The sequence below is a fragment of the Neltuma alba genome, unplaced genomic scaffold (assembly GCF_004799145.2).
Source record: "Neltuma alba isolate B1F8T4 unplaced genomic scaffold, ASM479914v2 tig00003098_pilon, whole genome shotgun sequence".
Taxonomy (NCBI): Eukaryota; Viridiplantae; Streptophyta; class Magnoliopsida; order Fabales; family Fabaceae; genus Neltuma; species Neltuma alba.
In genome coordinates, this window is record NW_021633139.1 from 78907 (window position 1) to 103440 (window position 24534).

At 36.3% G+C, this 24534-nt stretch overlaps 2 protein-coding genes across 2 annotated transcripts; both read left to right on the forward strand.

The window, feature by feature from the left end:
• The first annotated feature begins 6580 nt into the window (after window positions 1-6580).
• On the forward strand, window positions 6581-11699 carry LOC114740300 (probable potassium transporter 17). Its single transcript, XM_028928420.1, has 8 exons — window positions 6581-6762; window positions 7207-7429; window positions 7737-7976; window positions 8078-8128; window positions 8869-9129; window positions 10028-10080; window positions 10175-10544; window positions 10634-11699. Exons 1-8 carry the CDS (start codon window positions 6709-6711, stop codon window positions 11482-11484), a joined length of 2103 nt encoding a protein of 700 aa, XP_028784253.1. The 5' UTR covers window positions 6581-6708; the 3' UTR covers window positions 11485-11699.
• A 3636-nt stretch (window positions 11700-15335) lies between these two features.
• Window positions 15336-15662, forward strand: LOC114740293 (L10-interacting MYB domain-containing protein-like). The gene has a single exon (XM_028928412.1). It carries the CDS (start codon window positions 15336-15338, stop codon window positions 15660-15662), a length of 327 nt encoding a protein of 108 aa, XP_028784245.1.
• Window positions 15663-24534: the final 8872 nt, after the last annotated feature.

The following is a 24534-nucleotide window of genomic DNA, read 5'->3' on the forward strand; positions in this document are numbered from 1 at the left end:
ACTCCCTTACTCTTCCCTCCCTTCATCCGAAGTTCTTGTTTATTCTCCTCTCCCTTCTCTTCGCTTCCATGCCAGTGTCTTCATTCCCAAACCCAGTCGTTTCTATATGCTTTGTTTCTTTTCTGTCTGTGTGTATTTTTGTTTTGGAAATCTGAAAAGCTCGGATTTTTTTTATTCGGGTGGTCAACCTGAATGTTTTGAATGCTTCCTGTTTCTTGTTTTTGTGTAAATAAAGTGGTCGGCATCGTGCATTCTTTGATACATTGTATATTTTTACTCCTCTGTCTTTTCTTCCATCATATTCCATCTCTAACAATACAGACATGTAATTACTTTGTTAAGAAGCAGTTCCCTCTTCCCTTGTCTGTGTTGTACTCTGAAGTTCATGATGGTTGATGGTGTAATTTTGATTCTATGTCTGTGATTCCTTTATTTGATAACAGATGAACCAAAAGAACGCCAGAAGATACCTGGACAGCCTCATGAGGATGTGCAGCAGTAACCCAGGCTTTTCAAGCTTTTGAACATATTCAATTAAATGGTGTCACACTAAATAATGCAACACCTCAAAGGTAGACATATCGAATAAACAATGCACATAAGGTTCACAAACTTTATTTGATTGATATATGTGGAGCATGGATCAATCAATTTGACCAGCAAAATCCACAGATTCCCGTAAAACTAATGATATATAAGACATTGATAGAAGAGTTTAATTAACTTCAAGCCTGAGGGAATGTCATATGAACGTCATCAAGGAACTTTCTTGCTTCTTCAACAACACTCTCCTTGATGATGATGGATGAAACATCACTGTCACCTGAAGACACAGATGAAAGGGAAATCTACATATTACATAATTCGTTCCAGTTACATCTGCAGCATTGATTGCCAAAAGAAATATCATAAGACCTTGGATTGTTACCAATGAGTTGCTAGTTTCAATACCTTGGAATTGCCATTACCAATGACTAATTAAGCCTAATAACTTGGCTAGCATATTGGACTCCCATAATTATCATAAAATCAATTTTATTTCACTTAATCTAACATGAAGGTTTTGTCCGAACTTGTATTATTATAATATTACCACTGTTTTCTTTTTCCTTTTTGCCACACTAATGACCATAAACATCCTGTCTAAGCTAAATTACATCATCATATTGGCAATATACCTTAAATGTGCCCCATTTCTAATCCCTTCTTACTTCTTTCTTCTGAATTAAATATTGCAAGCATAAATTTTCTGCACTGTGCTTTATCTATTCACTAGTCCTCGATCGGAACTTCAAATGTCACATTTTCTGGAACTAGAGATGTTGGCGTGCAAAAGCTTAACTTCTTAACAGGATGTCTAATAAGCAAACTTCCTTTAAATGGTAAATGGAAGAACTCTCGCAGGTTGGGCCCAGGAAATATCACCTTAGAAAATAAAATTAAGACACACAGAATTCCCTTGTTGCTCCTATGGTTCATGGAAAAATGTACAGAGAAATATTCTCTCGTTTCGCTCTTCTTTTATCTGGGGGAAATCTCTTCTTCCACTTTAAGCATGATGAACAATATCATCACATGATGCCAGCATATGAAGCAACACTTAAAATGTTTAGATCAAATTAAAAAGAAATAAAGATGGGAATGGATCAGTTATGCAGAACTTAATGTACTCGTTTTACTTATTAGAGGGAATTACAATCAAGTCCCATAGAAGAGAAATAATTACTAAAAAATCTTAATAACAATCTCAACAGCCTATAATAACAAGTTCTATAACTTGTTTTTTAATTGTTTTCTTTATTTAGGATCTCATTGTAATTCTCCCTACTTATTACCTATAGTATGTACAATTGGATCCTTTTATTAAAAGAAGGATAAAAGAATGTAAAATTTACAAACTCATTCTTTTAAAAAAGGAACAGGACGAGTTAATTATTCAAGAACCTAATGTCCGTTTTAGGGATACACAACGTATGAAATTAGCTCGCTTCACTTTTTCCAATAAGCCAGTACCGTTGGCCCTTGAAGCCATGTGGTTTGGCTTCTTTTGAAAGATGTCATTCTTTTCTTATTTTGGATGTTTAGGTTATACTAAGCATATTTGCTTTTAATCAAGGAACAAAAAACCGGACCGGGAGCTAAACCGGTCGAGGCAGTGGGTCAAGGGTCACTGGTCGGACCGGTCATATTAAAATAATATAATTTAATCCACAATATTCTGTGTCCCCTCTTTTTTGTATGCAATATGTGCCCATGCAGGATCAGTTTTGGTACGTAATGAAGAAGTGGGTGTAGGAGTGGAAGTTTCAGTATTAGGAGTGGAAGATCCCGTATTAGGAGTCACATTGTCACTTCTTGAACTTGGATTACTTGAAATATCCATCACTGTTACTAAATAACAAATTAAAAAAATCAAACATCTGGGGTTCATTGCTATGGGATTAGCTCAGATAATATAACATCACTGATTAAAAATCAAAGATCAAATTGATAAATTCAGATTTCATATGAAATATGCACTTTAAGTACTTGGATCTAATATTCAAACACCATTTGCATAAATTTTCAGTTTACGACCATATATCATCATGCCAATATTCAGATATGCAGAGTGCAGACCAGATATCATCATGCCAAAATTCAGTATGATCAAATTTCAGTTAACAAATCCTCTGTGCTGACCAGATATCATCATTCAAATAATCAAATAATGTTCCAAGTAAACGAATCATTGAATCAACCAGTATACTGTATGACCGAAGAACGCATATCATCATTCAAACGAATCAAATGATCTTTCCCGGAAACAAATCTCATATCATCATACACGATATTGTTCTACATTAGAAAAAGGAAACAAATCTCATTTTATCTAAGCCTAGCTACTTGAGAATTCAAACGGAAAAACAAACCCAAGAACGCACAAAACATGAGCAGTGACCGAGAGCAGGGCACGGTGATGATTTGATATCTAAGCCTAACTGAATGAAATTTACGAACCGGACAACAAGAGGCAAGAGCATAGAAGCGACCACCTGCAGCTCCGATGATGATTCTGCGACCGGGAAGAAGCAACGACGATGGGAGGCGACCACCTGCGGCTGCGATGCAGAGAAATATTTTGAACCACGATCACCGGCTGCTTCAACGTTCAACCTCGACGACGTGACGCGACGATCCGAGACCTCCGATGGCGAGAAAACTCCGGCACAATGAGTGATTCAGCTAGGGATTTTCGATTTTGGGGAGGGTGGCGACGGCGACTCGGCGAGAGAATCTGAAGCAGGGCGAGCGAGGTCGTTCGATTTGGACCAGACCGTGTTTGTTTTTTTTTTTTGGTTTGTAAATTTCACTGCTAAACGGCGCCGTTTCAATGGTTGGGGGATTAAAAAAAATAAAATATTCAAAACCGGACAACCCATCAAACCGCCGGGTTGCCCGGTTTGATCCGGTTATTACCGGTTTGATCCGGTTATTACCGGTTCAACTTGAGGCCGGTTTTTTTGGCCTCCCGGACCGGACCAGCCACCGGTTCACCGGTTTTCCGGTCGAACCGGCCGGTCCGGTCCGGTTTTTTTTACCTTGCTTTTAATAGAAGTGTGTGATTTGTTTAAAATTATACATTTGACACAAACTTTTACTGCATTATTTTTTTATGCATTTTACTGCTCCTCCGATACTAAATGTAAAACCCATTTTATACTTACATTTAAGGCCAAAGAAGCATGTTATATTTATCATTAGTTATTCTAGGCATACGTTTTCCACACCCTATCTAGGGTACTTTTTTTTTAAATGCTGATCAAATTTAGATTGTTCATATTTAATTGGATGTGCAAGTTTAACATTTTCAATTAATTATTTTAAAAAAATAATAGTTGAAATATATTATTTATTTCCTATTTTACACCAGCTAAAATAATCTTTTAAAAGATAAAAATTAAATTGAATTTCGACCATTGAAATCTAGTGAGTCGAGGTGCTCTTTACTCTTGATAAATACCCAAAGTCATTTCCCTTTTCACAATTTATAAATGTCTATGATAGTGTTTTCGTTTTATAAGAAATCATGCCGCCGACTATATATATTTACAATTATTCTTAATTTAATTACCAGAAATAATTAAAAAATAATTATTTGTCTCCACTCTTCAAAAAATTTCCTATAAATTTTCACGACCATAATTATCATTAATAGTGAAATAATTTACTGCAGAGCTTTTGGGCTCTTCCGACATGTAGTTTTTTGTTTATTGAAACATTGTTCAAGATATTATTAAAAAATTAAATTTGAATACTTCCACCGAATTTTCCCAGTTGACAAAGACGTAATCATTGGCTGCGTTTCTTTGCCTAGAAATTGATTGACGTCCAAAAGTCAATTACGTATGCATGGCTAAAGTCAAAGGCAAGAGGAACGAACGGATTCCAGAATTGACAGTATATGCCCAGATACCTGCAACCCAAAATGTGTGATCTAACAAGATGCTTGGCTAAGAACAAAACCATAATTTTAAAAGTGTTTTTAACAGTATGCGAAATAAATATGTGAAGAAATTTATCTTGATTTGTAAAAAAATATTTTTAAAAAATGATTTTGGGGTTACTCAAATAAATCATCATCAGTTTCATGTGTGAAGTTTGGGTGAGGCCCCAGAAAGGCCAAGCTAAGGGAGGAGAATACATGCATGTGTGCACGAGAACAAGAGCCCAATACGAAACTCGCACTTTTAACAGCAACCTTTTCATGAACAACTTAAAACCCGATTACCAATGCAAGATTTAAATTCATTAGCTAGCATTTAGCTAGATTTTTTTAAACATCTAATTAAAGGTTTAATCATTGACATTGTGTGTGAAAAGAGTCTTACGACGAGCACTAAGTTTTTTTTTGAGAAGTCTATAGTGTGAGTAGATTAGTAGCTACTACTAGTAATCATGGATAGTCTAAACTCAACCAAAAAACAAATTTTTTTATGGAAAGAAATGTCTATTTTTAGTACTAAATAGCACCTCCAATATGTACTCCTCCGGTCCTTAATATAGGACCCATTTAATTAATTTGATTAGATTAAAGAAGTTAGGTAAGTTAGTTAATTATAAAAAAAGTGACACATTTTTCCTAAAACACCATAATCATCTTTTTTAATACTTCATCTCCCTTTTCTATTTGATTATGGTTGAGGGAGTATCTATAGAGTTAATTTAGAGAAAATTGATAAATATGAGAAATGGGTTTTATATTTAAGACCAAAACCAACTCAAGAATTGGGTCCTATATTAAGGACCGGAGGAGTACAATTTCAAAAGAGGAAGAATCTAGATTGTCAAGTTTATATCTCTTATTTAATCAAAATGTATTTAAGGCGAGATTTAATCCTATATTTACGAGACATTTTCAATATATTAATAAACTTGATATCTTGTGTTTAAGACTTTGAGAGGATAAAACATTTTTTTTTTTTAAGAACCAACATCTTAGTAATAAATTATATTTATTCATACACCACATTCCAGCTTCCATTGCATACGACTATTCATTGTTTATACATAGTTTGGGATTAAAATTTTTTATTTGATATAAATTAAAATTTATTTATTTATTTAAATGATAGAATACTAAATTTGATTAAATCTATATGCAAATCTTCAGAAGTGCTAGTTCTGATTTTTAATAGAAAAGCTATGTAATTAATTTGAATAGAGTAAAGAAATTAGTTAAGTTACTTTTTTATCAAATATGAATTGATTTTCTTAAAATATCTTTTCTAATGATAACTATCTTTAGATGAAAACCTCTTAAAATGTGTAAATAATAGCAATACTTTAAAGAATAAGTTACAGTTTTGAGAAACAAAAAGAATTAAGATTTTATATTTAAGGATAGGAGGTAATATAACAATAATAATAATATTTCGTCTGAAAATCATCATATGTGATAATAGTAAGAAATTAAAAAAAAATACATCATTTAATTTGAAATTTTTTTAAATGAAACGTTCTTAAAAATAGTTCCCATTATAAAAAAAATTTGGGCAATCCCAGTTCTTTACGGTTGATATTTGAGAAAATCATATGAAGCGTTTTTATGCCCAGAGATTTGGAGATCTTTTCATTCCTTTTCTTTTCCTTTCCTTTCCTTTCCTTTCCTTTTCTCCCCTTGGCAGACAGACTTCAACAGGTCAAATTCATTTAAAGAATACAATTTGTTATTGAATATTTTCAATTATTAAGGTTCCTTAAAATAATAAATTTTAAACTTTAAAATACCTTAAATCACTTAAAAACATCAAATTGAACGTTTGTTTAAAAAAAAAAAAGATTACGATAAGTCTTTTGAGAAAGATAACAACAGATTTAATTGGGACCCATAGCCTAAAAAGGTCTAGGAGCTTTTGTTGCGGTCCATACATCATGCACAAAAGCAACAAACTAGAGCGTGGACGAATCAGCAAAACCTATAAGCGCCAAGAGGCGCCCCCCTCCGGCCCCACGTTCCCTCCTAATAGTTCTCTTTACGGCGATACGAACACAAGCTACGTTTTCTGGTGAAGGAAAGAAAAAATTGCCCACAAGGGTAATCATATCCATAGAACCACTTACGACGTTGAAGACTTGAATAACTTCTTTGTTAAATACTCAAGCATCGGCGTAGACCGCAGTGTTCTCCATCGTGCGGTTTTGTGGTCTCTGCGTCTTCTTCGGCACATGGATATGGATCCCGAGCTCCAACCTCCTCACTCCTCACTCCCTTTGTCCGAGGTTCTTGTCTATTCTCCTCCCTTTTCTCTTCGCTTTCATGCCAATGTCTTCATTCCCAAACCCAACGACAAGCTGTCGTTTCTATGTTTTTTTTTCTTTTGTCTGTCTGTATCTTTGTTTTGGAAATTTGAAAAGCTGGAATTTTTCATTCGGGGGTCAGCCTGAATGTTTTAAATGCTTAGTTTTTTTTTCGTTGGCCCCGGTTTTCTTTTTGTATAAATAAAGTGATCGTATCATGCATGCTTTGATACATTGTATATTTTCATTCCTTTGTCTGTATTTCCATTCCATCTCTAACAATACATGTAATTACTTTGTTAAGAAGGAGTCCCCTATTCCCTTGTCTGTGTTGTTCATTGAAGTTCATGATGGTTGATGGCGTCATTTCCGTTCTATGTCTGTAATTCCTTTGGGCTTAATTATGCGCGTTATTGTTTGTGGCAGAAAAAGGGTACATGGAAAACATTGGTACTTGCATACAGGACCTTGGGGGTCGTATTTGGCGGACTTGTGACATCGCCGCTGTATGTTTACCCTTCAATGCCATTGAAGTCTCCAACAGAAGATGACTATCTGGGTATCTACAGCATCATGTTCTGGACTCTCACTCTAATAGGGGTTGTAAAATATGCCAGCATAGCTATCAAAGCTGATGATCATGGTGAAGGTATACACACAAAATCGAAATTCACTGTTAATTTTATTCTCTTGAAAAGGCTAGAAGAGCATAGTTCCCTCCCATAGATTTCTGTAGTAAATTAAATAGCATGTTATGATCTATTAAATCAATGTCCCAGGTTGAAGCTGTATGAGGGGATATTAACTAAGCTTTTTAGATTAGTTCATTGTGTAACTGTACTTTGGTGATATAAGGTTCAATAATTGAGCTCACTACACAGCTAAGCTCACACACATACAGGCCAAAATGTGCTTGCCATGGACTCTTGACTTCCTTAGCTCATGATGAATTGCAGGTGGAACTTTTGCCTTGTATTCATTACTTTGCAGGCATTTGAATATTGGAATCCTGCCTTCTAAGCGATCACATTTACTCTCAAGTGCCAGTTCAAACATGCAAAGGGGCACTGAAACACAGAGTAGGCTTGGGAAATTTTTTGAAAGAAGTCTAGTTGCTCGAAGGGTATTACTCTTTGTTGCCATGTTAGGCACATGCATGCTTATAGGTGATGGCATACTTACACCTGCAATTTCAGGTTTGCCTCAGAATGTTGTATTTTTTCAATATTTCAGTAAAAAATAATGCAGTGGCTTTTATTATGTAGATGTTTGATTCAACTTGTAACTTTATTCCCAGTTTTGTCAGCAATTGATGGACTAAGAGCCCCTTTTCCTTCCGTCAGCAAATGTAAGTTCTTCAGCCAATATTACTAGGCCATGAGCTTGAGATTTTTCAAATTCATTAGTTGGAAAATTACGAGCACTGGATGATTTTATTGCCACTTGCTTGGATTGGCACAAAGACAACTTTACATAAAAGAATGATTTCGTTTTCTAAAACAAGCTGATATTATTATTTTATTGTCAAGCAGAAAATATTCCATCACTATTGGCCAGCAGCCCTAACAAATATTTACAAAAATAAGTGTTACACACACACGCACGCACGCACGCGCACACACATATTGCAAACATTGGAGAGATTGTGGTAATTGGTAGCAGTGGACTACATCACACAACTTTCATTGCCATATGTTGATAAGTGGCATTTCATTTCTCTCTACTGTGTTCAAGAATTGGAGATTATGTTAAAATCACGCAGGAAGCATTCGTTGATTTTTAGAGTACTGTGTGCTGAACAATTAGAAGCTTTTGAGTTTTGATCACCATGCTTCTTTAAGGTCTCTCGTGAATAAATTGATGATTAGAATTTAAATAACTAAGTATAATTTGATTTAATATGGCCAATTGATCAATTACAATGGTACGTTCAAGCTGACAAAATCTTCAGTGAAAGCTTACCGATGTTATCATAATATACGAGGCAATATAGCTTAAGTCAGTCTGTAACTTTGTTGTACGGTTTGCTTTCTGTATTATATGACTTTTCTTCTCTTCTGAATCTTTTTGTTGTACATGCTGTTGCAGCACTCGTGGAAGCACTTTCAGCAGTTGTCTTGATCTTGCTGTTCTTGTTGCAGAAATATGGTACATCCCGTGTGAGTTTCCTGTTTTCCCCCATAATGGGTGCATGGACCTTTTGCACCCCACTTGTGGGAATTTACAGCATCATACGCCACTATCCAAGTATATTCAAGGCTTTATCACCGCACTACATATTCCATTTCTTTTGGGAAAACGGAAAAACTGGATGGCTTTTACTTGGTGGTACAGTCCTTTGCATCACAGGTATATGTCTTATCCTTAATGCATGACATAGAAGTGAGAAATTTATCTTTGAAGAACCCCTAGTCTAGCCACATGCATTTTTATGTTATGCTTTTTGCTTTACATTAGTTCTTGTGGCCAGCAAGGCCATAAACTTGATAATTTATCTGCTCTTTTGACCAAAAAGAGAATCTTGTAAGAAAATTTTGAGGGTAACCAGCACTCGTAGAATATGTCAAACACTAAAAGGCCAGAATCTTGTAAGCAAATTTTGAGGGTAACCACTAACCAGTACTCAGAATATGTCAAACACTATAAGACGGGGATCAAGTCAATTCTTTCTGTCGAATATAATTATCACTTAAAATATTTGGTACCTTTTACTTGGCTTGGGAAGATTCACCTTTCCTTTAAGGTTTAAATGGACGTTAGGATTATTTAAAGTTCTAGACATATATCATTGAATTATGACTTTTATTCATTAGGAGGAGAGGGATACACACACACACACACACACAAGAGAGAGGATTATTTGCTTTAGTGGCTCATAAATACAGAATAATATCCTGTCCCTACAATAAAGGTGTAACATCTACAATAATAAAATAAATCTTCTATAATCCTAGCAAAAGTCTCAGAAGATGCCTTTAGGTTTCATTATCTTTTTCACTGTGGTTGTTCTTTGAGCATCATATCTCTGCATTAAAGTCTGAAGAGTATTTTTTGGTACTATACATCCAGTCCAGTTCTTGTTTTCTTGAATAATTTATGATGGTCAATACATGGAATCATGATTTCCATGCAAAATTTTCACCTAAATTTAAATGCAAGCGAATAATAATAAGTCATAATATCTCCATTTCTTGTGTTTATAAATGTCTTTTTCATTTAATTCTTAGAAATTTCATAATGTTGACAGGTTCCGAGGCAATGTTTGCTGATCTTGGTCATTTTAACCAGCGGTCCATTCAGGTTGGCTTTCATTATGCTTGACCTATTTTTTAAAGCTTACATTATGCTTCTGTTTCAGCTTGTAGCCATCCTCATATTTTCCTCCTTTTCACAGATAGCATTTTTATTCACAATCTACCCATCTTTAGTTCTGACTTATGCGGGACAGACAGCTTACCTCATCAAGAATCCCAATGATCATGATGATGGGTTCTACAAGTTTATACCAGCTCCAATCTACTGGCCTATCTTTGTTATTGCAACATCCGCTGCAGTTGTTGCCAGCCAATCATTGATATCAGCCACCTTTTCTGTAATCAAGCAATCTGTTGTGCTGGATTATTTTCCCCGGGTAAAGATCCTACACACATCGCCTAGTAAAGAGGGAGAGGTTTACTCACCTGAAGTGAACTACATCCTCATGGTCCTTTGTGTTGCTGTCATACTTATTTTTGGGGATGGAAAAGATATTGGAAATGCTTTCGGTATGTTACCTTGCATCTATTTAGTACTGGTAAGATTCCGTAATATTTACTTCATGATTACTCATGTACCTTACCGGCTTTTGCTGCAGGTGTTGTTGTTAGTCTAGTGATGCTCATCACCACTATATTACTTACACTAGTCATGATCATGATATGGAGGACTCCCGCTATTCTGGTAGCTCTATACTTCTGTGTGTTTTTTGTGGTGGAAGGGGTTTATGTCAGTGCGGTTTTCACTAAGCTCCTTGAAGGTGGATGGATTCCTTTCGCCATTTCCTTTATCCTTGCCATCATCATGTTTGGTTGGTTTTATGGTAGACAAAGAAAGGTCCAGTACGAGTTAACCCACAAGATAACCTTGGACAGACTTGAAATGCTTTTGGCAGATCGCAGCATTCAAACAGTGCCTGGCTTATGCTTCTTTTATACTAACATTCAAGATGGTCTGACTCCTATACTAGGACACTACATGAAGAATATGAAATCCTTCCATAAGGTCACAATATTCACAACTCTTAGGTACCTGTTGGTCCCCAAGGTTGATCCACGTGACAGGATTGTCGTAAACAAATTGAGCCCCAAAGGGGTGTACGGTTGTGTGATTCAGTATGGCTATGCAGATTCTTTGAACCTAGAAGATGATTTTTTATCTCAAGTGACTAGTAGTTTGATGCAACATATAAAGAGATGCAATGGCCATGTCCCATTTGATCCTCATGAGATAGAACAAGAGATTTCCAGGTTAGAAGAAGCACGGTCTGCCGGCGTGGTTCATGTTCGTGGAAAAACTCGGTTTCATATCGGCCCTAACTGTGGCTGGTTTGACAGAATTATGCTTGCATTTTATGAATTCTTGCATAACAATTGCCGGTCTGGATTGCCTGCTCTGAGGGTTCCATTACAGCAAAGGATTGAAGTTGGAATGCTATATGAGGCTTGAAGGGATAACTTTGGAATAAATATGGAATTTGGTGGTTGAAAGATATAATTCCTGAAGGGTTTCTTAAACGTAAGATAAGTCCCTCAAACTCTATAACCTGTTACAAACGAGTACCCTTGATAGAACAAATTTTATGCACAGGTGTACTTTTAGTTAGTTAATTATATTTGATGTTTTACTTTCATCTCTTAAATTTCAATCAAGTTTTTTAACTTTGTCAGTTCTTTTTTATAGAATCCCATTAACTACTTTTCTAAGATTGAGAAAATGAACTAAAGTTGTTTTTGGGTGGAAGTCAGACCATAATTTTAAAAGAATTTTATGATATACAAAATAAGTAGAAGTTTTATCTCGAATTACGTGAATGCATTGTTCAGCTCAACCAAACATCTCATAATGTTTATACTTTATAAAAATAATGTCATTTTTGTAAATTGATTAAAAAAAAACTTGTAAAGTAGATTTGTATCCTTTGTATCATAAATTAATAAAAGTTTATACTTATTAATGAACTTTTGAAGTACAATAAATAATTAAAAGAGTTTATAAAATTAAAATTGTATTCAGATGCAAATTAAATCATGCTAATTTGGTATCATTTTTATTAAAAAGTAAGAATAATAAATAACATTATTTCTCAAGTAGAAGTAGAGATAAATTATTTTTTAGTTCGGGAATATTTTGTATTTTCATATGATGAAAATAATAAATAATTTATTTAAAATGATTATTAAGAATGCATTAATTCAGGTTTTTTTTGGGCCAGACATTAATTCAGTTATTATGTTACAAAAAGAACAAAAGAAACGACCAATGTAATCTACTAAAAAGCTTGACGTGGAAGTCACAATCGCAAGTTAAAATTCACAATTACAATTTTTTTGGCCATCAATTCATACTTACAAATTTAAATGTTGATGATCCTTATCTTTGTCTTTGTCTGTCACTGATTATTAATACATTGAAAAGTATCTTCTTCAAAAAAAGAAAAAAAAATCTGAGATGACATTACATAGGAAGCAATAGATGGTGGAACCCATAATTCAAAGAAAAAATGATTAAAAAAAAGAAGCTAAAAATTACTAAATCCTAAATCAAATTTGATAACAACATTTTATTTGGTATTGACAATACTGAATTTACAAATAACGGTATGCAGCTTCTTCTTCTTCTTTTTAAATCATTTTTCCTAATTCAAACGGCATAATTTCTCTTTTATATCATCAATTCAATTGAGTTAGCTAATAAAAATTACTTAATTGAAAAGCAGTTGACTTATAACCCATAAAGTTGTGTGCTTATTAAATAGGACAAATTAATTTGGAAAAAAAAGATAAGTGTAAATATTTTAAAACAATTTATTTATTATTTTTTTAAATTTTTTTCAAATTAATTAACTGAATCTTACATTAAGGAAAGAAAGTAGTAATAAATTACTATTTCCGGTTCTTAAGATAAAAATTGAATAACCAATTTGATAAAACTAAAAAAAAATTAGTTAAATTAGTTAATTATAATAGATATATGTTGACTTAGATTACCCTCTTAAATCATAGGTATTGAAATTACTTGTAAAAATATTTTAGAAAAAACAATTTAAAATTTGAGAGGTAAAATATATTAAAATCTTATATTTAAAACTAATTTCGATCCTTCAACTAATTTTTATATTAATGATTGCATTAGAGGTGGTACAAAAAAACATGATGCTCGCGAGAAACACAGTGCCCATAAAGCCGATAAAAGCCAGCAAGTGGAACGAGTTCGCAAGGAACTACAAACGTCAAACGCTGCCAATAGTCGTTGGTCTGGTCACATGAACTTCAGCTGAAAAAAGCTGAGCTTGCGGACCTGATTTATACTTCAAGGCTGCAGCATATTAGAGAAAAATTCATTATTGATTGTTATTATTCGATAATTTCCCACCCTATCATATCACAATTGTGTGTGTGTAGAATAAGGAGCACTGTGTCTCCTCGATAATTATGCATGGTACAACTTTCTGGTTCAAATGGACAGTTCCCTCAGAAGTCAAAAGCACCAAAAGCTGCTTGATTAGTTTTGGACAGAGGAGGGAGAAGATTTTGTACCAGTATTTCCCTCATGTGGCAGTATCTTTATAGAGAGAACAGAATGGACGATATGCAACTAAATCAAATTCTCTTAGGGGGTGTTTGGCAATCTGTGTAGAATCAATTCTGAGGCCCAAACCATGGTTTGGGTAAAAAGATTGCCAAACACCCTCATTTTTTGCAAAACCAAGGTTTCAGAGAAAACCAAGGTTTTGCACGGCCAAACCAAGGTTTCACGATAAGCTAGAATTTTTCGCTTCTGAAGATTGAAAACTAGTCGTTACAGTAATAATTATTATTGTCAGAGCACTGAACGGTGAACAATCCTCTTCTCCCTCTCAGCTTGCGGAACGGTGAACAATCCTCTTCTCCCTCTCAGCTTGCGCATCTGCCGTCGCCCCTGAGAAATTCGACCGAGACTGACCATCCTCTTCTCCCTCTCAGCTGCGCATCTGCCGTCGCCCCTGAGAAATTCGACCGAACTGACCATCCTCTTCTCCCTCTCAGCTGCGCATCTGCCGTCGCCCCTTCTCTCCAAAATCGACAATTTCCTCTTCTCCCATTCTCCATCTGCCGTCGCCCCTGCTGAGAAAATCGATCAATTTGACCGTCCTCTTCTCCCATTCTCAGCTTGCATCTGCCGTCGCCCCTTCTGAGAAAGTCGACCGAGACTTTGTGCCACCGGTGAGTTGCCTGCCTCTAGATCGAACTTGCTGCCACTGGGTCGTAGCTTCCGAAACTCGACCAAGGTTGTGAGTTGCCATCACCCGTGCTGAAAGTCCAGTCTACTTGTTGCCACCGGTGAGTTTCCGTCGCTCGTTCTGAAATTTTATCACACATTCGATTAACAAGATCTTCTTCCGTGTTCAGTTCGTTCGGTCATCGTTTGCTGAGGTCACCGTGTCTGGTTCCATTGCTCAGATCTAGCGTTTCAGGTGAGCTCTCTCCTCTTCTTCGGTGAAACTCTTGGGTGTTCGCTTGGTTGTGACTGGTTGTGGCTTCGTGTATGTGTGTGTGAGAGACAGAGCATCATGTGGGTTGATCAAATCCGGTGAGTTGCCGTCGTCCCGTCCGAAACCCGACCAGTTGTTGCCATCGTTGAGCTGCCATCGTGCCTTCAGAAACTCTAGTCGACTTGTTGCCAGAGTGAGTTGCCGTCGGCCCTTCTGGAACAATTGATCAGAATTGTGTGTGTGTGTACGAGTATGGTTGTTCGGGAATTTGTGACTGGCTATGGCTTGTGTGTGTGCGTATGACAGACCGAGCATCGTGTGGCTTCGTGTGTGTGTATGAGAGACATCGTGTGGCTTCGTCTGTGTGGGTATGAGAGGCAGAGCATTGGTCGGTTGTGGATGTTTGTGCTGCTGGAATTCTTATTTGTTGATCTTATATTATTTTTGTTGGATTTTATTTTGGACACAGAACATTGAAATTTTTCTCACGTATTGTAAAATGTCCTGTCGCTATAGCATATACCAGTTTTCCGCAAAGGTGAAATTTTTTGGAATAAGAGTAGCTGAAACGGTTGCTTGGAATTTTTTGTTCACGGTTGCTGCACTCTTTTGTTGATTAGTTCTCATTTTTTGTGCTTTATTGAAGACAAAGGATCTGTTTTGTTCACCTTAATGTTTTACTTCAATTAACTTGACATAAATGGTATAGAACATGTGGCTATACTTGTTAAATACTATGCATGTTATATCATATCTCCAAATTGAATGGAATGTTTTTTGGGTTGAACTTGTGATAACTAAAATGTTGTAATTGGTCCATAGCATCATGAGTAAACAAAATGGAAAAGCTTCGTGGGATATAAGAGCCACAAAAGTCTTTATTAACCTATGCATTGAAGAAGTTGAGAAAGGGGGAAGAAAAGGAACTAGCTTGACCAAGCCTGCTTGGTCAAGTCTTGAGGACAACTTCACCGCAAAGACTGGGAGAGCTTATACAAAAATCCAATTAAAGAACAAATTTGACTCTCTGCGAAAGGAGTGGCAGTTATGGGATAGGCTGCTCCGTGAGACAGGTTTGGGGTGGGATGCGGAAAGGAATACAGTTAGTGCCCCTGATGATTGGTGGAAGAGGAAAATAGTGGTAATCATTTAACTTCATTTGAGCTTGCAATTTCTCTGATGTTAACATTTTTTCTCATAATAAAGAATTTTTTTGGTGTTGAATGCGCAGGAAGTTCCAGGCTACGAGAAATTTAGAGAAAGAGGACTTCAATTTCGGGCTGACTTGACTCAACTTTTTGGGTCTGTCGCTGCAACTGGACCACAGTCATGGGCACCTTCTGTAACACCTCACATAATTATATCAATATACGCAATAAAATATTTAATTTAAAAGTCCATACATATTTTTAATACTGCAATTAAGTTAAAATTTCAAAACATTTCTAACATAACTTAACAACATAAACTATTAAAGTCTTATAGTCATGGCAAAAAAATATAACATAGCATGTGCTTGAGGAGCACAAAAGCCTTCACGGCTCACTCCATTGGTGCCTTCCCTTGATTCCTACTAGAACCTTCGCCTGAAAATTGTTAATATAGGGGGTGAGATCCAACGTCTCAGTAACTACTGAAATTCTAACCTATACAAGCAAATCATATATGATAAACCAAAAATCCGTTTATATATGTGTATAAATATATTAAAAAAATCACGGATTTGAGACATCCAATTCAATTTCATTTTTTTTTCCAACAATATACCAATATCATTTTTTTTCTAACATATCCAAAAATAATGCAATATGCTGCCTCCCTTATATCACCGTCCACCCTTATACCGCTGACTGGAGCCATAGGCTAACACATAGTCCGATAGGAACTAATCCATTTTACTGAATTATTCCAAGCTCACCGATACAAGAGATATATCCGGCCAAAGATATAGAGCTCAAGCTCGGACTATGGCTCCCCTCCTTTGTGAATAGGGAGGTGTCACATGTCCCACAACTCCAATGAATTCCCGGCCAAAGGAAAACATGGAAGAAGGGGCCCTGACAAGTGCCATCCACTGTGCACCGAGTGATGGCATACCACGTGGTAATTTTATATCCATGCAATCTCCTTCTATCCTTAGTCCAACAATGCATGTCAGATGCCAACAATGTTACATCATAAATACTTCCTCACATATCTTAAAAATAAGATAGCAATAAAACTTATATACCATTTAATAGCAATTCATGATAATTTCATAGCTATTAATATATTTAAATATTGATCATAATTACTAGCAACAAATCTTAATAAAATCATGTAACATACCAAAACATTTATTTTACAAAAAAACATAATATTATATTTCAGGAATATAATAATTAGTAAATCCACAATATAATCATACACAATTCACATGTACAAGAAAGAATTTTCAGAGTTACCTGGTACTCTTTAGCTTACAAATATTCACACAAAGATTACTCCAAAATTCTCAAGTCTACAAAATTGCACATAAATATTTATTAATATAAACTCAGAACTACTCCAAAGCTACTCTAAAATTCTAAGACTACCCTCTAAACCAAAATTACATAAATATATTAACTCTCCCAAATCTAGGCATTTATAATAGATATTATTTTGAAATAATTTACATATAAGGCTATTTAAATTTAACAACTTAAGTGAATATATTTTTATTACCCAAAATCTAAATATTTCGTATTAAAATTCTCAATTATTTATTATAATCTCATTTAAAAAATTTTTCTCAAACCAAACAATTTTTTTAAATTATAAACAAACTGTAACTCTATCTCATTTCACCAAATTCTCAATTTACAATTTTTCAAGCTTTCAAAAATTATTTCGACAATATATCTTTAACTTATTCAATATTTAAACCGATTAAAACCTCAATAATATATTAAATAACTCAAATAAATTATTTAACTCAAATTTAATCGGTAAAAACATATTACAAGTCTAAATAACAAACTTTTCAACTAAAATCTTAGTTTAAAATTCTCAAAATAATCATTCAACAAAAATGAACCGATTAAAATTCCTTAATAATGTATCTTTAAATTTCTACGGTCATATATTGTCAAAACTCCATATTTACTCTATACCCAAACCGTAAAATTTTCTCTAAACATGATAATGAAACTAATAATATAAAGATATAAATATATAGGAAATATTCATAAAGAAAATATGATAACAAGAAGTAGTTTTGTGTACCTAAATGATCTCCAAAACTGTTAGGTACTCTGCAACTCAGCTCTCTCTCCCCTTTCCTCTCTACTTCTCACTCTCTTTTCTCTTCTTTCGCTCTCTTCCTCTTCCGTCTCTCTTCCTCTAGCTTGCAAGAAACAACCGGGATGAGGATATATAATATTCTCACATGTAATTCTCCACCGTCCTCCACCCAATTTCCACTTCCATCCGTACCTTCCCCTTTCTTTTTCTTCTATCATTTACTACTACTCCTCCCCAAATTCTCCTTCCATGTACTATACCCCATTTTTTTCCAACATGCGTCCTCCCTTTTTCCTTCTTCAATTAATACTATTGCCAATTTTTCCACCTTCATTTACTATTCTTTCCCAACATTCTTCCTTTGTCCGTTCCTTTCTTTCTTTTTTTCTTGCCCCATTTAATACTCCTCCCCTCTTTTCAACTTACGCCACTTTCCCCCCATCTTTTCCCTTCTTAATAAATCCCCCCCCAAATTTTCAACTCTCCGTGGAAAAAGGGGGTTGGTTTTTTTTTTTTTTTACTAATAAAATTTATATATATTTGATTACAATTTTTTTTTTATAGAAAAAGCTAGTATGTTACAATTCTTCCCACCTAAAAAGAATTTTGTCCCCAAAATTCGATACACGAAGAGAAAGAGTTTACTTCAAGCAACAGACACAAACACAAATGTCTATACTACACATCAAAAGCACCACAAGTATAATAAGTACAAGTACATAGTACAATAATCAAAACTAACATAGTACCAACTCTTCCTAATCAAACAAGTTAGGAAAATCACGCCGCATTCGCTCTTCGGTTTCCCAGGTGGCATCTCCAGGAGACATTCCTTTCCAGAAAACCTTAAGTAACCGAATAGTTTTATTCCGAAGTTGCTTATCCTTAGCGTCCAGAATGCGTTCAGGTTCGGCCTTGAAAGTAAGATTCTCTTGTAACTCGATCTCTTCAGGCTCAATCACATGAGATGGATCTGGGTGGTACTTCTTGAGTTGTGACACGTGGAATACATTATGAATATTGGCCAGTTGTGGAGGTAGGGCAATTCTGTAAGCCACTGGTCCTACTCTCTCCAAAATTTCATAAGGACCTATGAAACGAGGAGTGAGTTTCTTTGCTCGAATTGATCTTCCAATACCCGTCATCGGTGTGACTCTTAGAAATACATGGTCTCCTACCATGAATTCCAATGGTCGTCTTCTCCTATCTGCATAACTTTTCTGTCTGCTTTGGGCAGTAAGCAGCTTTTGTTGTATCATCTTAATCTTCTGAGTTGTATAATCCACCAGTTCTGGACCTATCAAACTTCTCTCGCTCAACTCTGTCCAACAAAGTGGAGATCTACACTTTCTTCCGTACAATGCTTCATAAGGCGCCATCTGAATACTTGAGTGGAAGCTATTATTGTAAGCAAACTCTGCTAAAGGAAGGTGATCATCCCAATTTCCTTTTAATTCAATTGCACAAGCTCTTAACATGTCCTCAAGCGTCTGGATAGTTCTCTCTGTTTGTCCATCAGTTTGGGGATGATAGGCGGTGCTAAACCTCAACCGTGTTCCCATGGCGTCTTGCAACGATCTCCAAAACCTTGAAGTGAATCGTGGGTCTCGATCTGATATAATACTTTTTGGTATGCCATGTAATCGGACGATCTCCTTCACATAGATCTGTGCTAGCTTTTCCAAAGAGTAATTTGTCTTGATGGCTAGAAAATGAGCTGATTTAGTCAATCTGTCAACAATCACCCAAATAGCATCATGCCCAGATTGAGTTCTAGGAAGACCTGTGATAAAGTCCATGGAAATACTATCCCACTTCCATTCTGGAATCTCTAGATTTTGCAATAATCCTGGAGGCTTCTGGTGTTCAATCTTGACCTTTTGGCAAGTTAGACAACGAGAGACAAACTCAGTTACATCTTTCTTCATACTAGGCCACCACCAGTTTCGCTTTAGATCATGGTACATTTTGGTCACTCCAGGGTGGATAGTATATTTGCTTCTATGAGCTTCATCAAGTAGTAGCTTCTTTAACTCTTTATCATTGGAGAGGCACACCCTCGCTTTATATCTTAGTATCCCATCTTCACCAATATTAAACTTGGACTCTTTTCCTTGTTCAACTTCTTCCCTAACCCCTAGTAGATACTCATCCTCCAACTGGGCAATTTTAATTTCCTTCCAAGTTGTACTCTCAATGGTTAGTGCTTTCATGGTAGCAACTAACCCAGACATTATATCAATAGGTGTACTTTGCACCTCCTGCAGTAGGTTCCACTCCTTGACCATCAACTGGGCTGCATGGATAGATTTTCTACTTAAGCATCTGCTACAATGTTTGCCTTCCCTGGGTGATACTTTAGCTCATAATCATAATCCTTAAGAAACTCCATCCACCTTCTTTGTCTCATGTTAAGTTCTTTTTGATCAAACAAGTACTTCAAACTCTTATGGTCGCTAAAAATCTCAAACTGCGAACCATAGAGATAGTGCCTCCAAATCTTCAATGCAAATACGACTGCTGCCAATTCCAAGTCGTGAGTAGGGTAGTTTTCCTCATGCGGCCTCAATTGTCGAGAAGCATAAGCAACTACCTTACCATTTTGCATTAATACAGCCCCAAGACCCTTCTTAGAAGCATCAGTATACAAAGTAAAAGACTGTGTAGGGTTTGGAATCACAAGTACCGGTGCGATGGTCAACTTGGTCTTTAAAGTCTGAAAGGCTGCTTCGCATTTCTCAGTCCAAACAAACGGTTGGTCCTTTTTAGTTAGTCTGGTTAAGGGCATAGCTATCTGCGAAAAGCCTTTAATGAATCTCCTATAGTAGCCTGCCAGTCCTAGAAAGCTTCTGATTTCTGTGACACTTTGTGGTTGGTCCCACTTTAACACTGCATCAATCTTACTAGGGTCTACTGACACACCTTCAGCTGATACAACATGACCCAAGAATTTTACTTCTTTGAGCCAAAACTCACACTTTGACAACTTTGCATAGAGTTTGTGTTCCCTTAACACTTGCAGCACAATTCTAAGATGCTGTTTATGCTCTTCCTCATCCTTAGAATAAATAAGGATGTCATCAATAAAGATCACTACGAATTTATCCAAGTAAGGTCGGAAGATTCTGTTCATATAATCCATAAAGATAGCTGGAGCATTGGTTAGCCCAAACGGCATAACAAGGAATTCATAGTGGCCATATCTTGTTCTAAATGCAGTTTTTGGGATGTCCTCAGATCTAACCCTTAATTGGTGATAACCTGACCTTAAGTCAATCTTAGAGAATATTGACGCTCCAGATAGCTGGTCAAGTAGATCATCGATCCTGGGCAAAGGGTACTTGTTCTTTATGGTTACCTTATTCAATTGGCGGTAATCAATGCACAGTCTCATGCTCCCATCCTTCTTCTTCACAAAGAGCACAGGCGAACCCCAAGGAGATACACTCGGCCTAATGAAGCCCTTTTCCAGCAACTCCTCGATCTGTTTCTTTAACTCTGCTAATTCTGATGGAGACATCCGATAAGGAGCTTTAGAGATAGGCTCGGTTCCAGGTACAAGATCAATGGAGAACTCCACTTCTCTCTCTGGAGGCAAACCTGTTATCTCCTCTGGAAACACATCCGGGAATTCACTCACCACTGCAATCTCCTCTACACCTTTTTCAGCTGTTGTGTGAATGGAGAAGAACACCATGTAGGCTTGACAACCTTTTCGAATACACTTTTCAACTTGCACTAAAGACAACAGTTGTGGCCCACTAGAACTGGCCAAGGCGACCGGTAAAGAAATGGTCTTCCTTCTACAATCTAGGATGGCGTCATTTGCCGACAACCAATCCATTCCTACAATCAGGTCAATACCCTTTAAGGGTAGACAAACAAGGTCTATAGTGGATGTTCTACCCTCAAATTCAATCATGCAATTCAAGCATGCTTTAGAAGTTTTCACCGAGGCTCCCGCCGGTGTAGAGACAATCACATCACAAGGCAATTCATACATATGCATACTTAGACGAGGCACATAATCATTAGATATAAATGAGTGTGTTGCACCAGAATCAAATAAAGCTTGAGTTTCAAAGCCTTGGAGTTTGAGAATACCTTTAATCAAATTAGGAGAAGTGTCAGCTTCTTCTTGAGATAGTGCAAACACTCTTCCTGGGACTGCAGCTCTAGTATCATTGACCCTCGTGAGCCTTCCTCACAGAATCTGAAAATATGGCCCGGTTTCCCGCACTTGAAGCAGATAATGCAATTTCCTTGATGCACCTTCCCACACTTAGCACACCTTTGACTATTGGCGGTGCTAGTGATAGGAGCTGTAGAACCCCTGTAAGAGCTCTGTCCCCCACTGACTTGACTCCTCGGAGGTCCATTGAATTGACTCCTCAAGGGTCCACTGAATTGACTCCTTGAAGGTCCACCAGATTGATTCCTTGAGGGCTGATTAAACCGCTTCTTGGAGTTGTTGAAGCTGTAGGTATTCTTCTTACTGATTCCTCCCGTAGGTCTCATGAATGGAACGGACCTTGTATAAGATTCTTTTCTCTTCTCAGCTTCTTCTTCTCTCATTCTTCTAGCAATGATTCGCAATTTGGTGCACATTTTTTCAAAATCATTAATCTCCAAGGGTGCTAGAGCTGTTCTTAATTCTGGCCTAGCCTTTTCCAGTAGCCTATCAGCCATCCATTTTGAGTCAGGTTGCGTCTGCGGATAAGTAATGTACTTAACTAACTCGAGAAATCGAGCAATGAAGTCTTCCTCATTTAGTTCCCTTGCTTGAAGGCATAGAATTCTGCTTCTTGATCCGCTCTAAGGGCATTAGGAAAATAGTGTTGGAAGAATTTCTCCTTGAACCTTTCCCAAGTTATCTCTACACTTTCAAAAGGCTTGATGCTGTCCCACCACTTCCTTGCTGCCTTTTGTAACAGCTGCTCAGCAAGTTGCACTTTTTCCTGCGAGGTGCAGATTACTATTCTGAATATAGTCTCCAGCCTTTCGATCCATTCTTCAGCTTCAGATGGATTCAGCCTACCCTCAAACTTAGGAGGATCAAACTTCCTAAAACTTTCCCAGAGCAGTGTGATACGCGCAAGGTCTTGTTGAGAATGTGCACTGCTACCACCTTTCGATTCAGTGCCTCTAAGGGTATCACCTATTGACTGGTGGTCACTGGGAGCTTCATCATCAACAGGGCCATTTTCTTCTTGATGGCTATCACGTTGACCTTTGATTGTCAACAGCTCGTCCTCATGTCTCCTTACTCTTCGATCAATGCTCACAACATAATCTCGTAATTCTCGCAAAATAGCATCATTATCTTGACGAGAAGGAACATTTTGATGTGGAACTGGGGTAGAATTAGTCCTTCGAGTGTTCACCATCCTTCCCTTCCTATGTAGAATAGCACAGGGACACTAGGTAAACTAAGCAGCGTTACTAAAATAAACTTTTAATCTAAAAACTAAAGGGAAGTGCACATGTTATTATATTTAAATTGCCATGACCCCTAGCCATTTTTTTTTCCAAACCTTTTGGGAAAATACTTTACATAAAAGTTAATTAAAAAGCCATGGAACGTTACAGCTCTGATACCAAAAATGTAACACCTCACATAATTATATCAATATACGCAATAAAATATTTAATTTAAAAGTCCATACATATTTTTAATACTGCAATTAAGTCAAAATTTCAAAACATTTCTAACATAACTTAACAACATAAACTATTAAAGTCTTATAGTCATGGCAAAAAAAATATAACATAGCATGTGCTTGAGGAGCACAAAAGCCTTCACGGCTCACTCCATTGGTGCCTTCCCTTGATTCCTACTAGATCCTTCGCCTGAAAATTGTTAATATAGGGGGTGAGATCAAACGTCTCAGTAACTACTGAAATTCTAACCTATACAAGCAAATCATATATGATAAACCAAAAATCCGTTTATATGTGTGTATAAATATATTAAAAAAATCACGGATTTGAGACATCCAATTCAATTTCATTTTTTTTTCCAACAATATACCAATATCATTTTTCTAATATATCCAAAAATAATGCAATATGCTGCCTCCCTTATATCACCGTCCACCCTTATACCGCTGACTGGAGCCATAGGCTAACACATAGTCCGATAGGAACTAATCCATTTTACTGAATTATTCCAAGCTCACCGATACAAGAGATATATCCGGCCAAAGATATAGAGCTCAAGCTCGGACTATGGCTCCCCTCCTTTGTGAATAGGGAGGTGTCACATGTCCCACAGCTCCAATGAATTCCCGGCCAAAGGAAAACATGGAAGAAGGGGCCCTGACAAGTGCCATCCACTGTGCACCGAGTGATGGCATACCACGTGGTAATTTTATATCCATGCAATCTCCTTCTATCCTTAGCCCAACAATGCATGTCAGATGCCAATAATGTTACATCATAAATACGTCCTCAAATATATTAAAATAAGATAGCAATAAAACTTATATACCATTTAATAGCAATCATGACAATTCATAGCCATCAATATATTTAAATATTGATCATAATTATAGCAATAAATCTTAACAAAATCAAATAACATACCAAAACATTTATTTACAAAAAATCATAATATTATATTTCAGGAATATAATAATTAGTAAATCCACAATATAATCATACACAATTCACATGTACAAGAAAGAATTTTCAGAGTTACCTGGTACTCTTTAGCTTACAAATATTCACACAAAGATTACTCCAAAATTCTCAAGTCTACA